The 17,338-nt window shown below is 34.8% G+C and overlaps 1 protein-coding gene across 13 annotated transcripts; it reads right to left on the minus strand.

The window, feature by feature from the left end:
* Positions 1 to 452: 452 nt before the first annotated feature.
* Positions 453 to 8,283, minus strand: LOC131162199 (BTB/POZ domain-containing protein At2g30600). 13 transcript variants are annotated; one of them, XM_058118430.1, is made up of 13 exons: positions 8,102 to 8,283; positions 6,453 to 7,301; positions 5,670 to 5,999; positions 5,144 to 5,374; positions 4,625 to 4,786; positions 3,916 to 4,128; positions 3,753 to 3,800; positions 3,584 to 3,642; positions 2,045 to 2,171; positions 1,877 to 1,951; positions 1,713 to 1,793; positions 1,251 to 1,319; positions 453 to 872 (listed from the first exon to the last, which is right to left on the minus strand). In XM_058118430.1, exons 2-13 carry the CDS (start codon positions 7,254 to 7,256, stop codon positions 654 to 656), a joined length of 2,418 nt encoding a protein of 805 aa, XP_057974413.1. In that variant the 5' UTR covers positions 7,257 to 7,301; positions 8,102 to 8,283; the 3' UTR covers positions 453 to 653. The 13 variants fall into 13 exon arrangements, with proteins under 13 accessions (XP_057974413.1, XP_057974400.1, XP_057974402.1 ...); XM_058118417.1 differs by having other exon boundaries at positions 2,045 to 2,177; XM_058118419.1 differs by lacking the exon at positions 8,102 to 8,283 and adding an exon at positions 7,809 to 7,977 and having other exon boundaries at positions 2,045 to 2,177.
* Between the last annotated feature and the right edge of the window lie 9,055 nt (positions 8,284 to 17,338).

Raw genomic sequence — 17,338 nt, forward strand, 5'->3', positions numbered from 1 at the left:
GACAAATCTCTTCTTAAAATATTTGTCTTCTAATAAATATAAGGAAGGATTTATGTCTTTTTCACAAACTAGAAAGAAGTCTTTGAAATTCTCAAAATCTCAAAGGTGATTTTATGAAAATTTTAAAATTTCGGCAAAGGTGAATGTCTTTTTCTCAAATCTCAAAGAAGATCAATGTCTTTACAAAATTACCATCATGTCATATTCCGATCTCGAGACAAACAGAGACATTAAAATTAAAAAATATTAGAAAATATCGTAAACAAATGAAAGATGCAAACCAAATGCACCCTGCACCCTACCATTCTCCACAGGTGCAATCTCATAATCACTAGCCCAGCAATTCAATCAAGTTTCTAAAATGAATGGGGGACTTAAGCTCGTGATGGGCTTGGCCTCCACCTGCTGTCAAAAACTATGCATGAAAGATATCTGAAGTACTCCACGGCATATACAGATCATGAAATTTTGTTCCTTTCAGCACTTCTCGTTTCATTACAAAAGGAACGAATTCGGTTACTTTATTTAACCAGAAAGCGTTTGAAGAAAATAAAACATGAACTCTAAGTGTACAGACGTTAACTCAAGCCCCCTAATCCATCCCCTTCTTCACTTATTCCAAAAATTAGCCACAACAACCCAGACCAAGTCAGTCAGCGGAGGTAGCCATAGAGTTCCAAGAAGCAAATGCAGAAGTTCCAGGGATTAGAATCATCGGAGGTTCGATCGGTCAGGATGACCCTGAAGAATCTGAAAGGAAGCAAAGAAGTTGGGCCGGTTATGGGCCACGATGCAAACTGACCAGGTTTGCACATTGTTTGGTCATTCTCATGCACTCTCAAGGTTGTCCAGCCCTTCCCATCCCCAGAACCCTATAACATTGTTCAAGGAAAAAGGAAAGATTATGATTAACATTTCTATGTCACTTCCAATCCCAACACATCCATGCGAAAAAGCCCAAAATATTTTGGTTAGTTGAGCTGTGGAAAACAGTTTTCATTGGTCATGTCTAGCTCTGAATTATAGAATTCCCATTTGGTTTTTGATTTTTCAAAATTGTACAAAGGAGTTAGAATATATCCTTTCATTGTTTCTAAGCTCTCCATTTATGAGAAAATGGGAAAATAACGTAGCATTTTGAAATTCTTTGAAAAATCATTACTGAAAAACGAAAACTGTCTTTTCACACTAGATGGGCTCTTTCTTTCCTCAAGCAAAGCACTGGCAAGAAAGCAAACAATTGTTGATACCTGAATATTCCAGGACCTTATGTAGGCCCTTGACCCATCCTGTCTCAAGGTGTAATAGTTGCACATAAGCTGCATCAGTCAAAAGTGATGCATCAGGAAGTTAAATCTGAGAGAAGTAGATGTAATTTTTGACATCCTAATGGCGAGACAGTAATCTGGAAAATGCCCTAGCTCAATTTAAAGGCATTGAGCAACATCCAGCTATCAGTGTCATTTGAATGCTCTACAAATGATCAATTTCATGCTTAAAGAAACATTAAAACGTTGAAACTGGTTGAAAGTTATTTCTGGAGGTGTTTGCGCATGCCCATGTCTAGTATTTAAATAATAATAATTAAATAAATTAGACCAGACTATTTTATGCACATCATGCCATCATTTATATCTCCTATAATGGATGTAGATGCATTGATGAAATTTGGGGCATGTAGTATGGTCTGATATTTTTTTTAGATATAAAACCTGATGATCTTGGCCAATATCGACCATCCACCATGCACATTTCTTCCCATCCTCCAACCGAGGCCCAGCAAAAAAGGTCCCCTGATTCACAGAGAATTTTAATCATTATTTAAAGGAATTGGTAACACAAGATCTTTTCAAAGAATTTGAGTCTGCATGGATACCTGGTATGTCCTTGAGACTAAGGCTTTAGGGTCGGTGTGCCTCGAAATGGGACTGCTAGCAGAAATAGTGATTCGCTGCACCATACAATCAAAGCAGATAATGCATCATATACTAAAAACTTCAAAAAAAGCATGATGCGCTGTATGAATAATATGAAAAAAATATACCTTCGCTAGAACAGGGTTTACCCACTGATGTTTCCCATATGATGTGCCTGAAAAGTATAAAACTCCATTGCTGTCCCCATCACATATATACTGGAGCTCCTTATAACTTGATCGCCTATGTTGAAATCTGATGCTACAAAGGAAAAGCAGTTTTAGCAACCACTCAGTTCTCAACAGGTACAACCACAACAACAACAATAATAACAACAAACCAAGCATTAGGTCTCTCTAGGTGGAGTCAGTTCTCAACAGGTCTTAGGAAAAATATACCTTAGCTGAGCCTCATTGAAAAAAGAACTCTGGATGGTAGATAAGAATATAAAAAATTAACATGAGTAAAAGATCTTACTGCATTAACACTGCAATAAATCAGACACAAGAACTCTACTTGCTACACTGGAAAGCAGTCCATTTGGGGAAAGATGATAAGTGGAAGAGGATTAAGATGGTTAACCATCATAGCTTATCGCTTGCATTTATGTATGACAAAAGCAGTGGAAGGTCAGAGCCTCTCAAAACTAGAAAGCCTATTCTATATTGGATCGAAACAAACATCAAACAACAGCTGATCAAGTTTCGTACTCACAAGCAGCCTCCTATAATTCACATCATACAGATGATTTATTCAGCAGGCCACCCCCAAGTTAACTTACTCGAATGCCTCAGCAGATTACCATGGTTCATGTATACTCTTGAATACAATTCATTTGTTCATTTATTTTTTATATTTTTATCCCTCAATGAAAAGCATATCACTGCATTTCAGAATATGGATGAGGCCTTGAATTTGGCTTTATTTAAATTTGGTTGGGCAAAGATGCTACAACATTGTATAAATCATGACAATTCTAAATTCAAAAGCCCATGTTAACTACCACATCATTGGCTAACATACGCGATTGTGAATTGTAACCTAATCATATGTCATCAATGCTAAAATCAAACAAACATGTGACGAGGAATGTGGTCTGGCCAATGGAAGTGGGCAGAAAAGAGTTGTGATTGTGATGGTGGTGGTGTCTGAGATGCCCAGGCCCAACAAGCCACCCAATGGACCAAAAAACAGTGGTGGTTGCCGGAGTGTTGGTATCAATCCTCAATTGCTTCAACTTTTTCTCTTCCTTCCACACCAGAAACAAAAACAATCGAATGAGTATCTGAAGTGAATTTTCATAATTCATTTACTCCCTCACACTTTTTAGCATTTTAAGGATTATCGTTGTTGTTGTTGTTGAAAGAAATGTGTTTTTTTTTTTTTTAGCCCAATAAAGAGCAGAATCATGAGTAAAAATCTGCCTTTTGGCAACCTAAAAGTCGAGAATAAAGTTAAAAAGTTCTAAATTATTAAAGAAAAAGTCAAAAGCTCCGATTAACTGTCTTTTTTCTGGTCTCCGCTATTGCCAGTAAGTATGCATGGGACCTCATATATTAACAATAATATAATCCATGAAGCAATCCTTTATAGCGGGAAGATAAAAGCGCAAGAATATGTAAGAAAAATACATTTAATTTATGATCTCTGGAGATCTATATACTTACTTCTGGTCATTTTCCACCCTTGACAATCCAAATTCTATGTGATTAATGGACTCCTTTACCTGTTGGAGCACCACTGGAAGTAAATCCAAAAGGAACAAAACAAAATGCTTGTATATGCATAGAAAATTCCATACCAAAAGGATATTTGAATTGAAAAAAGGAAACTCACAAGATGATCAAATGTGCAAATAATTCTGCTCAGGTTGGTCTTCTCCAACTGCAAGATTATCAAAAAACAAGGTCAAAACAAACAGGCCCTTACCCCTACTCTTAGAACGCTATCCAATAAATCAGTACATCCAGGTTTATATTCATCTTGAGGGCCAACACACCTTCTTAAGCAAGGGATATGGCATTAGGGGGAAACGCACAAATGGCAACAAATCATTTACTGAGCCAAGCCTCTCTCCAAATAAGAGTTCAGGTTTTGAAAATTCCAAAAGCTCATCAACTACTTCCCATCCATACAATTCCTTTGCTTGCATGCACCAGCATAAGATAGCATTGAGAACTCTTTCTTCAGACGTTACTGTTAAGTCTGGATGCTGCAAAACACATAGTTTTTCTTCAGGCATGTTCATGATGCGTTAAGCATAATTACCAATATGTGTACACTCTCAAGCATTCCACAACTGTCAGGAAATCTTCATCTAATCATAAATCTGCAGTGAATGTGATATGCAATCTTATGTCTTCGGAAAGGCCCTATCTCAACCCACCAAATTAATGAGCCAATAGATATTTGAGATCCACGAAATTTAAAGTTGGGTTATGCAAGAGACAAGCTTAGAGCACCAGTCTTCCAAATGAATACCACACACTATCTTTTGAAATAAAAATTGAAGAACAGAACTCCAATTCTCTCATAAAATTTTCCCACTGCTAGATTCTTTTCATATTCATATGACTGGTGGACTTCATGTTGTAAGTTATTGGATCACTTACACAAGTTTTTATAAGAGAATATGTGTGCTTTTGAAGTCTGATCAAGAAATTCTAATCGATTAGTCAACCAAAATATCTGAAACAGTAAGAACTCACCTGAAGGATATTGGTAAAAGTTGCCTCATCTAGAAAGACAAAGTCAGTGCTTGCAGTTGTACAATAATCGAACTGCATTGAATATTTCTTCTTGCACATTTCTTCAATGAGTTTACATGATGGCACTGATGAAACGACTTGAAGTATTGGACATACTGAGTCCTGCAACAAAGTTCAATAGTTAGGTTCAAAAGCGATAAGTCAATCACTTTGCCAAAATTGTCTGCTTCCTCGTCCATTAAACTTGTGCATAATAGAAAAACTGTTGTTGTGTGACCATCTTCCATTAGAACAACTCCATCCCTGCATATAATATGTACATAAGAGGTATTAATATTTTATAATTCATTATCATAAAAGGGACCTCTTCTTTTGTTTTCAGAACTCCACCGCAAGTCCCTTCCCCGTTCTTTAAACTCTAGCCATACAGCTAGTACTTTGAAATAATGACAACAAAAATATGATTCAGATTAAAGTTTCCAAATTAAATAACATGGCAAGACAAGGATTACCAACTACCTCTGAGAGACATTCTAAAAGCATTTTGCAGCATTCCTGATGAAGTAGGGTAACTCCAAATTGATCTGCCAATAAAAGAAGCTGGAGTAACAGGGTACCATCATCCACGTCATCTTTCAAAACAAGCTGCCCACTATACATAAATTTGAGCATAGACTTGAACGCTTGGGGAGACACATCCTTTAGGCAAATGTTCGAGGACATGCTCTCACTCATTCCATTTGTGAACATCTGCCAAATGCAACTATTTCTTCAATAACCAACATTAATATTGGTAAAAGAACACAAACCAACCATATTCTCACACTGAACTTATCGCCAAACGTTCTCCCAATGATGAGCATTGAGGTCTATATTTTTATAAGTCAGCATACACTTAAACCAAAATTATAATGTACAAGCATTGTGCAAGGTGTTCTTTAAGCATGCCATTAGCAGCAGATACTTTATCAACACCACCCCCCCACCCCCAGCAAAAAAAAAAAAAAGAAAAAAGAGCGATGAAGGAATAGAAGTTTGAGCTCACCTTTGTAAATGGCACACTCCACAGGCCAAGAATAATTTTATGAGTTTGGGCAACAAGACCATGGCCCTCGATATAAATGTCCACATTGGTATGCTCACCAGTTGAATGCAAGTGCTTCAGCCTCTGAATATTGACAGGGGTTCCAAAAGGAAAGCTTGTGCCACTATGGGGTTGACAGCTTGTATAGGATATCTGCACATTCTTACCAGATTCAAACAATTTTTTATTCAATTTGAGACGTTCAACAACTTCATCACACTGCTTCACCAATGGCATAACTTCAAATTGTAAGCTCAGAGCCCTCAAAGAACCAAGTTGTGCATCCGTAATCTGTAAGCAACATAATCATTAAGCATTGTAAGCCCTTTTTTTTTTTTTAAACGGCGATCTACATGGAAGTTACAATTGTAACATGAATTTACTTTGTGGCACGACAAACTACTATGAATATGTAATAAAATTTGTTTACCAAAACAGCCATTAATTCATCAAAAGTTAAAATCAACATGGATTCTCGTACTTAACAACAAAGCCCCTTTTTTCATGTGATTTTTCCATCCAAAAAATTTGAATATCAGCAAGTAAAATAAACACTATGTCAATGAGAAGAACTTAAATCAATATTGCGCCTGACCATGTTTGGAGAGGAGAGAGAGAAAATAGAAGACGAAGATATAAAAGGAGGAGAAGCTAAAAAAAAAAAAAGTGTTGGGGGGAGTTTAACACAGAAAAGCAGCAAAGATAAGTATACATGAAAATCTTTGGACCAGAACACAACATCACCTGTGTCTGGCCGGTGTAAATATATTGAAGAAGTGCATGGACAACTGGGTAGGATGCAGACTGGAGCTGGATAACATCTTCACCCGATGAACTCAAATGAAAATTACCGGATGCCGCAAGGATAACTTTGTGAGCTGGGACAAGCCTTTCCTCCACACCAGCAATGAAGAAAAAATCAGACAATTCCCATCTCTCAAGAAAATTCTCAAGTCCCCATCTTTCATAACTAGCACGTCCGTCTTCCAAGTCCTCCTCGCTGTCCTCCACCCCATCATGCTCGCCGCCGCCGCAATCCACTTGCTTCCAGAGGGAGATATGATTCTGAGTCAAAGGCAATACATTGACATTCCTGTACCCAACATGCTTATCCCAGCTACTAAGTCCAATATACTGAACACTACAATTGGGATTTGAATCCAGCCATTGGAAGACAAGATTCTGAAAAGGGTATCTCCCCCTTCCAATACTAATTAACCCATCATAGAAACTGATCCAATAGCTCTGAAACGCCGACGAACAGCAAAGACCGATTCCAGCCACATCCACCACAGTTTTTCCATCAACTTCGATTCTCAACCGTCGGTTCCTGTGACTCCCAAGAATCACAGTGTAGTGGGGGCTATTGTCCCTCTTGTAATGGTAGTGTTGACTTCCCACCTGCTCCCGAAACACAACGGTGACATCGTTGTGAGCAAATGCTTCAAACGCCACACACCCCCGCCCAGCTTCCCGAAACCGAAGATCCTTGCGCCAAGCACACTCAAAGGGTGGCACTGTAAGAAACTTCTGATTCTTCTCAACCATTCTTTCTTACTCTTCAATTCTTCCCTCACGATAGCACTTGTTGAACTGAAAAATTCAACCTTGTATCGAATTAAAAAAAACGCATATATACAAAGAAAGACACCACCTTATTCAATTCAATCTTCTGCTAAAACGAATGGGCAGTTTTGGCATGTAACAACAAACCTATTAAGGTAAAACAATCAAATCAAATCAAACAAAAAAAACCTGAAAGTAAACCATACTTCCTCCTTCAGGGGAGGGAAAAAAAAGACATACTTCTTCACTCAATCTACTGCCAAAGAAAAATGGGCAGTTTTCGCGTGTAACAACAAACCCATCAAAATAAAACAATCGAACCAAACAGAAAATCTGAAAAAAATTGAGCCATGAATCTCAATAAAAAATCGCAGCACGTACTGAGAGTCTGAGAGAGATACTCAGACACCACCCTGTTCAATCTACTGCTAAAACAAATGGGCGGATTTGGCATGTAACAACAACCCTATCAAAATCAAAATAAAACAATCGAATCAAACAAAAAATTTGGGCCACTAAAATTTGCTTTCCTACGTGGAAGACAGCGACCCCTGTACGAATCGGGTTAAAAGTATCTCTGAAACGCCCCAGACTTCGCTTTCTGAGAGCAACCCAGAAATCGCCAGAAACAATCCAGCCGACCCACTTCGACCTAAACCCCACCGGCCACCAGCAACTGTTAAATGCCAGTCCTACGCCACATGCTTATCCAAAATTAAATTTATTTATACTTTATAAAGAAAAATCATAATCAGAATATTTAACGCAGAAAATAAGGAAATTGTTTTATCTGATTCTTGATGTTGGGTAATTTATAATTTACTTACCAGTCTTAATTTTCACCGGACGCACGGAGTTATGATGGTAACTCTGCGATGAACAGGGCAGTCCCAAAACAATATCACATACTTCCATCTTCAAATAAAGAAAAAATCCAATTGGTGGGAACGGAGAGAGAGAGAGAGAGAGAGAGAGAGAGAGAATAAAAGAATGGATTCGGAATCTGTATAGAGGTTTGATATGACGAAATTGAAATATTAAATGAATGTTGACGCAGTCACAACTGGCAAACTATTGGCAGACGTGGCGTGCTCTGCGAGCTCATATAGACGTTTATCGATGACAGCTGGCATCTGCTAGTGGCCAGTGCCCGCCTCTCTCTCTCTCTCTCTCTTGCGTGACTTTGGGTGCCTTCCGAGGACCACAATAAATCAGCACAATTTTCACATAATAATAATTGCATAAATTAACCCACATATCTATCAAATTTTGTTGAATTTACTACACTTTTTCAAATATTTTATTATTGCTTTAGCGTTAAAAATTGTACTTCATTTTCGTAGATTAGTCAAAATAAAAATAAAAATAAAGAACTTTTGATATGCCCGTACAATAATTCATTGGTTAACTTTTGAAATGCTAATATATTTACCTATATAAGAATATACTTTACAATAAAATAAAATAATAATATAATTAATAACATCTAGTTCCTGAAAAACTAGACTATTGAATTTTTATAATTCCAAACTTTTTTGTATTACTTTTTATTTTATTTACAACACGTTACCAATACGATCAAATCTCTAATGGAATAACAAGTTTCGTTGGTATTATTGTAAGGTAAAAATTTTATTTCCTTTAATATTTGTTATCTATATAACTTTAGTTTTTCGTCAAACTATATTTATATGTTAACTATATCTCTTATCTTGAGTATGTGTCCTTAAATATTTTTATGTTGGGATATATGTGAGAATAACATTTTCATTTAATATTTACCTAATTTTAAATTTTTATTTATTTTCAAAGTGACTTTATGATGTCAAACCTCACAAAACTTGAATTCGTTCCCATTGATATTTCTGAAAGAAATTATCTACAATGGGTACTTGATGTTGAGATTCACCTTAATGTTATGAATCTTGAAAGTACAATTGAAGAAAGAAATCAAGCATCTTTATAGGATCGATCAAAGGCAATAATTTCTTTCGACACCATTTACACAAAAAATTGAAAGTTGAGTACTTTACTATTAAGGATCCATTAGTCCTTTGGAACAACTTAAATGAGAGATATGAACACCAAAAACTGATAATTCTTCCAAAAGATCAATATGATTGGATACACTTGTAACTGTAAGATTTTAAAACTGTAAGTGAATATAATTTAACCTTATTTAAAATTAGTGTTGACCTGATAGGTCACATCTAGTTTTGATCATGACAAATACTCTTGATACTGATGATTGTACTAAGGCTTGCATGCAGGTTCACCTTGCGCGCGTACTCAAACTAAAAGACATATCATGATGGCGTGCGATGTTCGTCCCAATGAATGAAAAAGTTTGTGTGGTATTTGTAATTCTTTTTCACTTTCTTCATTATAGGATGTAATTTTATTATGGACTGTGCTCTCATATAGCTTGTAATAATTTGCATCATGCATAATAGGTAGGTATGCTTAAATCGACCTTAGTCAGACTTTAAGTACCTACACAGACCATAGAAAGATCTTAGAGTTCGGTCGACCGACGTTGGATTTCTTCGATAGGATAGAAAGTCCTTAGATCCCCAAACAAATGCACAAACCGTAACTATATCACTTACATAATGAGGGAAATTAAATAAGGCAAAATTGGACTTTAATTGAAAATCTTGAGAGAGCTCAGGCGACCAAACCTGTGGCGTTTAAATCGCCTCGGACGATCGAATCTTGGACAAAGTCAAATTGTTGACTTCTTGTTCGGCAGGCCGAACCAACTTTAGCACATCTTCCTCAGTCACCCAAACCCGTGTCAGAACTCTTTTCACCTACTCGGGCGCCTGAACCTTCGTGTTCAAAAAACCCTTGGGCGACCGAACTTGCATTCGGGCACTCGAATCATGGACAGAAATATTATGTCTTATGTTTAGCCAACCAACTCTGATTTTGGGCATCTGAACCTTTAAAAAGTGATTTTTTGAGTGAGTCTATTCGGGTACCCAAACTTCAGGCTGGGCACCCTAATCTCGCAGGGTAAATTAATTTTTACTAAAAATTAAAAGGGGTAAACTTGGTTAATTTTTTTAAACTTGTTTTAAACTTTTTTAATTATCCCTATTGAGTCCCCAATGGTAAAAAATTTCCCCTTACCTATATATACTTGTTCATTTGCAATAATTAGTAAGGATTAGCAATTTGATTAAGACCAAAATTCTTTCAAATTCAAAAATCTCTTTTTAGCCTATACTACTCCCAAACACTCATACACTCCATTCTCCTAGATCTTTTAAGTGTTGTGAGTATTTCATAAGTGATTGTGCTTAATCTTCCTAACTAGTACTCTCATTTGTGTATTGTTTGGTTGATTTTATTTGAGAGTATAACATTAAGTTCTTCTGCCAATTTTATTTGATAAATCTTGTGTGGGAAGACTTAGTGGGTTGTGGTACTTGCATTGTAATTGCAAGTTACCTAATCCTATATTTTTGTGTGCAAAAATCATTTTCAAAGTTTACATTCAAACACTCCTTGTGCTTAGTATATTGAGAACATCTTGTTGAGTTTGCTTGTATCAACTTGCTAGCATATTTGAAACTTTGATATGATATTGTGATATTCAAATATTGCGTTTCAAATTCTGCTTAGGTATACACTCTTGATTTAGATTGATTATTTATATCTATTTGAGTATTTAGCACACATTAGAGCACTGAACAACATGTTCTAATATAAATCATATACCACACAAATTTCATCTAATATTTATATCATAATAAATTTCAGGTAAAATAACAGACGCCATTTTGATATATTTCTCAACCTATAATTTTCATAAAAAAAAACTGTTATAATTTATTCCCCTTACCTGATTTACTAAGAGTCTCGTTAGAATTCCAAAATCTTACACCCTTGGCGTCCGAAATTTAACTCCTGTAATTTACATTTTTTCCAGATTAATTAATCTATTTCTCCAAAATAATACTCATTTAACCTTTCCTAAGCTCCATATACCTCAAATTAATATTTAAACTATTATTTAACACCCTACTTAATTTTCTGAAATTTGCCTGTGAGTCTCGAAATTACACCTGTGGCGCTCACCCGGACCTTAAAATCCAGAAATCCTACTTCAGCTCTAGATGCTTAATATTTTAATATTTCTAAATTAATGCTAATTAATTAAAAATAAACCCCTTAATAACCCTCGTACCCCAAATTTGGGGTTTTGGCCTGACACCGTCACGAAAATTCCGTCCTACTAAACTTGTAGAGAATCATCCCTAGATTCTCGTGGTGGTGTCCATTCGTTAATTGGGCTTATAATTTGCAAGAAATTAAAGAAAAAAAAAGGAAAATGGCTTACCCTAGGGAATACGACTACGCCGATCCTACCACCCGCGCTCCGCCCGGTAAAATTCGGCAGCGGAGATAAGTCCAATGTATCTTTGGATTTTCGATCGGATGAAAATCCGTCACGAAATCAAGGAGAGAGGAAGAGAGAACTTGAGGAGAGAGAGAGAGAGAGAGAGAGAGAGAGAGAGAGAGAGAGTTCAGAAGCTGCAGAGAATAAGAATAAAGAAAAGAAAGAAAAGAAAGAAGAAGAAGAAGAAGATAAGGAGGGGGGCTGCGCCAATATCTTGAGGATTTTGAGAAGCTTCAGGTAGATTAATAATAATAATAATAATAATAATAATAAATATTAATAATAATATATTTTATTAATAAAAATAAAAATAAAAATTATTTATTATTTTTATTTTTATAAATTCGATTAATTAATAAATTAATTAATTTTTTTTTAAAAATTATTCCACTAATCTTCTATATCCCTTTTTGGGGTTATTACATATGCTTTATGTTGTTTATCTATTGTTTGTTTTGTTGCGCGAGATTTGTTTTGTAGGTCTTTGTTTTATTTTATTTTACTTGGACTTGTAATCCTGTTTTGCCTGGTTGTTGGTGTTATTTTTTGAGAAATCTTTAAAGTTTTTTCTTTTGTTTCTCCCATTAATTGTCTTGTAACTACGGTATTTCTCCGTTAAAAGTGAGGGTTTATCAATAAATAAATGAAGGTGCCGCCCTTCTTAAAAAAAAAAAAAAATAATTACCTGCTAATGTTTAATGTTAGTATAATTAATTTTGTGCCATAAAACCTATAAATTTAACCAAAGGTAAGAACTCAAATTTCTTCTTCTTTCTACACAAAAATGTACTTCGGGTACGGATCACTACTTGTTAGCCATCTGTGTAGCAAACTTCCTGAAAAAACAGTAAGAACCAAAACAAGGCTGAATAAACATATATCAATTCTACCGCAGCAGATGAAGCCTAAGCCCTGTTGCCCCCATGAATTTGATCATGTAGCAGTGCAAGTTGGCATTTTATAAGGAGTAGGGGCTCATAAATGTTTTTTTTTTTTTCTAATTAACCAATACTCTTATTTAGACAAGTCTTCTGGTTTTCTGAGAATGAGAATATTGTCACCCGCCTATTAATCCATTCATGGTAAAATCTTAAGCTTTAATTATTTAAAATTATTTAATTATGCCTTCTACTGGAATTCTCTCATTCATTTTCCCCGATGTTGATGTAATTTAGGATTTTTATCTTTTGCGGCTTGGGTATGTATATAGAATTGGATTTTGGGAAATTTATTTATTATTGCCTTCTGATTTATATTTTCCTTATAAATTTTCATTTCACTCTTTTTTTCGTTCATTTCACAAAATCATATATATGCATCTAACTGCAAATCTTCATTATTCATCATAACTTGCTCTTTGTGAATTGTTTTTTTCACTCAGATAGTTTTAATTCTACACATTCTTCTCTTTGTTTACTTGAGAACCATTTACTTTTGTTAAAATTTTTTTCTTTTTCACGATATGGTATTAATATTCATTAGCTACCATAATCCTAATATTCTGTGAATAGTTTCCAAATCTAAATTTAATTTTTAAAAGCTAAATTTGGAATTCATATTTATAGCAAAACCATGAAAAATAATACTTTGGCCCTAATTTCGCTCTTTTTGCCTGTCGCCCGTATCCTATTCCCTTCCTTATCCTTTTCCTACCTTCGTGTTTGTCTTTTCGATTAATATTTTTCAAACAAAAAAAAAAAAAAGCAGAAAAAAAAAAAAAACAAAAAAAAAAAAAAAAAAAAAAAAAAAAAAAAAAAAAAAAAAGAGAAAAAAAAAAAAAAAACAAAAAAAAAACCTAGCCTAATTAATTAAATTAGCCTAATTAATTTTGCTTTGTGAAATGAAACCGGAAAAAATGAGTGAAATGAAAATTTAATTAATTAGGCTAGTTGTAAATGGAAATTAATTAGGGAGTTACCATATTAATCGACATACCCACCCGAACATATACATGATGATCAGATCCAATTTCCCAACATTTTAACTTTATTACAATTTATTAGGCCTCAAGTTTCTATTGATGAATGAATCATAAAAGTTAAAAAATTTGGGCTAAAATTATTTAATTATCATTAATTATTGTACCTGTAACCTAGTGGATTAAGGTGTCTTCCGTCTAACTAAACGATCGTGGGTTGTGGGTTTGAGTCCCACCGGTTATGATCAATAATTTAAATGATCTTTTCGCCGTTCAAATATTCATTAGGGCAAATTATTTATTTTTCATGGTTTTGCTATAAATGAATGAATTCCAATTTAGCTTTAAAAATTAAATATTTAGATTTGGAACTATTCACATAATATTAGGGATTTACTGGTAGCCTAATGAATTATATATATATAACTCGTGAAAAAGAAAAAAATTTTAACAAAGTAAATGGTATCTCAAGTTAACAAAGAGAAGAATGTGTAGAATAAACTATATGAGGTGCAATAAATCAAATTCAAATAAGATGCAAGCTTATGATGAATAATGAAGATTTGCATTTAGATGCATATATTATGATTGTTTGGTGAAATGAAACCGAAAAAAAAGAGTGAAATGAAAATTTATATGGAAAATATAATAGAATCAAGTAATAAATTAAATTTCCCAAACTCCAATTCTATATATACATACCAAGCATGCAAAAGATAAAATCACAAATTACATCCTACATCGATGGCAAATGAAATTAGAGAATTCCATATATATGTAAATAATTAAAATAATTTTAAATAATTAAAGCTTAAGATTTTACCATGAAGGGATTAATAGGCTGGTGACAATATTTTCATCCTCAAAAAACTAGAAGACTTGTCCAAGTAAGAGTATTGGTTAATTAGGAAATAAAAAATAAAAAAAAATACGAGCCCCTACTCCTTATAAAATGTCACCTTGTACTGCTACATGGTCAAATTCATGGGGGCAGCAGGGCTTGGGCTTCATATGCTGTAGTAGAATTGATATATGCTTCTTCAGCCTTATTTTGGTTCTTACTGTTTTTTCAGGAAGTTTGCTGCACAATGATAGCAACAGGCATCATATCCGTGGTACATTTTTGTGTAGAAAGAAGAAGAAAATTTGAGTTCTTACCTTTGGTTAATTTATAGTTGATGTACAATTAATTCTACTACATTAAACATTAGCAGGTAAATTAGCATCCCTCCAAATACAATTGATCACAAGACTCCACTGTCATAGATGTTGAAAATACAAGGAACTAGCGAATACCCTGTGCCGATGGTGTGGCAACACACCGTAAGCAATGCCGGCGGAAATCGATCCATCGATGGTATTTTGTCGGAATTTTATCACTTTCCAATTTAGTACTCAGCGTTATTAGGCATGCACCCTTGAACGTTCTATTTTATTTACATTGTTGGAGAAGTGAAATGAAACATAGCTGAAGAACTGATTATGCATATAGATATGTGATGAAAAAAATGCAATTGCTGTTGTAAGTATGTTGAATGAATATATATGCTCATTACAGAAACAAGTTTGTCCTCCCTTGCTTGTTTTGGGATTTGAAAACCCCATTACATATGTGTGCGTGGCGTGTGTGTGTGGTGTATTATGAAGCATGCTTTGCATTGCCGATTCTTTTGCTGCACAATGGAATGACTTTCATTTCATATTTCGTTTTTTTATTAGCAGAGGTCCAGCTTGGTGTCTCACCCAAGTATATTGATAGCAATTCGCATTAATGAAGGAAAGATGAGAGGTATTCTCATTGATTGGTGATTGAGGTTACAAGAAGGCTTTACGCTAGTGGTTTGAAGCTTGGCTGTAGTTATGATGTGAGATATTACGCTGACCCACTGACTCCCTTTAATCAAAATCACAGGTGCACTACAAGTTCGACTGATGGATGCGAGTTTGTTACTCACTGTGAAATCTTCGTGACAGATTCCTTAGCTGCTCAACAGTGTTGAGGAAGAAACTACAGCTTGTTTGGGATCACCGCCATCTTCCTTGCGTGCAAATACGAAGAGGTCTCGGTTCCAGTGGTGGACGATCTCATTTTAATATATGACCAAGCCTACACAGAAAAAGAGTGGTTTTGAGAGGTAGAATATTAGTTCACTTTTTTTTTTTGTTGCATTTTTCTCTTGAATGTATGATTCATTGATTTTCATTCTATCTAAAATGCCTGCAGGAAAAATTGATGATTAACCCCTTACAGTTGAATCTCTCTTCCCACTACTTATGTGTTTATGAAGAGGTTTCTCAAAGCTGCTGCTCGAACTGAACTAGAAAGGTGTTGCTCTGGTACTTTGGGAATTAATATAAATTCTGGCACTCCTTGTCTCTAAGTCTAATGAAAGTCTTGCTTTTATTAAACTTCCGCTGAGCTTCTGTCGTTCTTCATGATCAGCTTGCCCGGTGGAGTATGAAATGCTGAATTCCATCCTTCTTTGTTGGCAGCCGCTGCCAATCGTCACTGCTACAATGTACACTCACTGTTCTAGGCATGGGAGTGCAAGACTACCGAATGGCTACTTGCTACTCCGAAGAACAGCTACGTAGGCACTTTATTCCTTCTAGCATCATTTGCATACTATGCAAGTTTAGTTAGTTGGGGATACACAATTTTGCGAAACAGGCGTTTGTTTCACTGCTTGTGTAGGGAATGCTCGATGTTTATTCTCCATCAGAAGGCAGGAATTGGGAAACTCACGGGGGTTTTTCCGGAAGTATATAGTACATCTAAATTTGGATATGCTGCAAAAGCAGAACCGGCTCACTTTCTCTTAGAGGACTGATTTTAATGGGTCTGCACAAGGAGAAAGACGGACCGTTAATTTTGCAACAGTTAAGTAGCTTTGGGGGGGTTTGGGTGCAATTGAGCAACACAAGTTGCCCCTGGAGAAGATACTATTGGGTACTGGTAGGGGGTTTTAGTTACAATGTTCAAATCCATAAGAACATAATAGGATTTTTTTTTTTTAAATTTCGTCTCCAAATAATTTTGGGTTGTCTGTTTTTATGTTTCTTCCACCGAATTATTACATTGAGTTTTCTGAATTCGTGTTTATAATAATTTAGATCACAGCAATTTGTCGAGCAATTTCCAGCTTCATATTTAGAGTGGAGGCTACTATTGTGAGTATAAAATTTTCTGCTTGAGAATTTCTCATTAATTGCACAATTTAGATGTTACTGAAGCTATGTGTCTTTTTTTTTTTGGGAATAATTTTTGGTTCTGATTTTTTTTTTGGGTTTTTCGTCTATCAGATATTATTTTGAAGCCTTTTTTTTTTTTTAAAGGTTGAAATTTTCTGAATTTATGTGTAGAAAAAATTGATATTACAAGAATAGCATTTCCAACTTTTTCGATACTGTTAGTTGCTCTTAAATGAATAAGGTGCTTTTACTTATATGAATAAAGTGCTTTTATTCCTAGGCGTAGTATTTTTGAGAATATTACGCTTGCTTAGGAAATGGTTCATTTTTTGCACAAAAAAATGTTGTGGCACGGTGATCACAATCATTCATTGACTAATATAATCAAACAATTATGAATATAATTTAAATAAATTCATAGTTTTTTAAGTGTAAAATATATTTTGAACTCACTATAATTATTTTATGTAGTTAGCCATAAATATTAAAAAACCGAGAAGAGTCTGTTTTAGTTTATTAATTATTTATTAAAGAGTGAAATAATTA

Source organism: Malania oleifera, chromosome 8 (assembly GCF_029873635.1).
Source record: "Malania oleifera isolate guangnan ecotype guangnan chromosome 8, ASM2987363v1, whole genome shotgun sequence".
NCBI lineage: Eukaryota > Viridiplantae > Streptophyta > Magnoliopsida > Santalales > Ximeniaceae > Malania > Malania oleifera.

Excerpts from the sequence above, each read along its gene's own strand:
- LOC131162199 (XM_058118417.1), bottom strand. The coding sequence starts at position 7,256 with ATGGTTGAGAAGAATCAGAAGTTTCTTACAGTGCCACCCTTTGAGTGT. Across the intron at positions 6,000-6,452 it reads TTTACACCGGCCAGACACAG|ATTACGGATGCACAACTTGG; the intron begins GTGATGTTGTGT and ends TGTTGCTTACAG. Across the intron at positions 1,794-1,876 it reads TAGTCTCAAGGACATACCAG|GGGACCTTTTTTGCTGGGCC; the intron begins GTATCCATGCAG and ends TCTGTGAATCAG.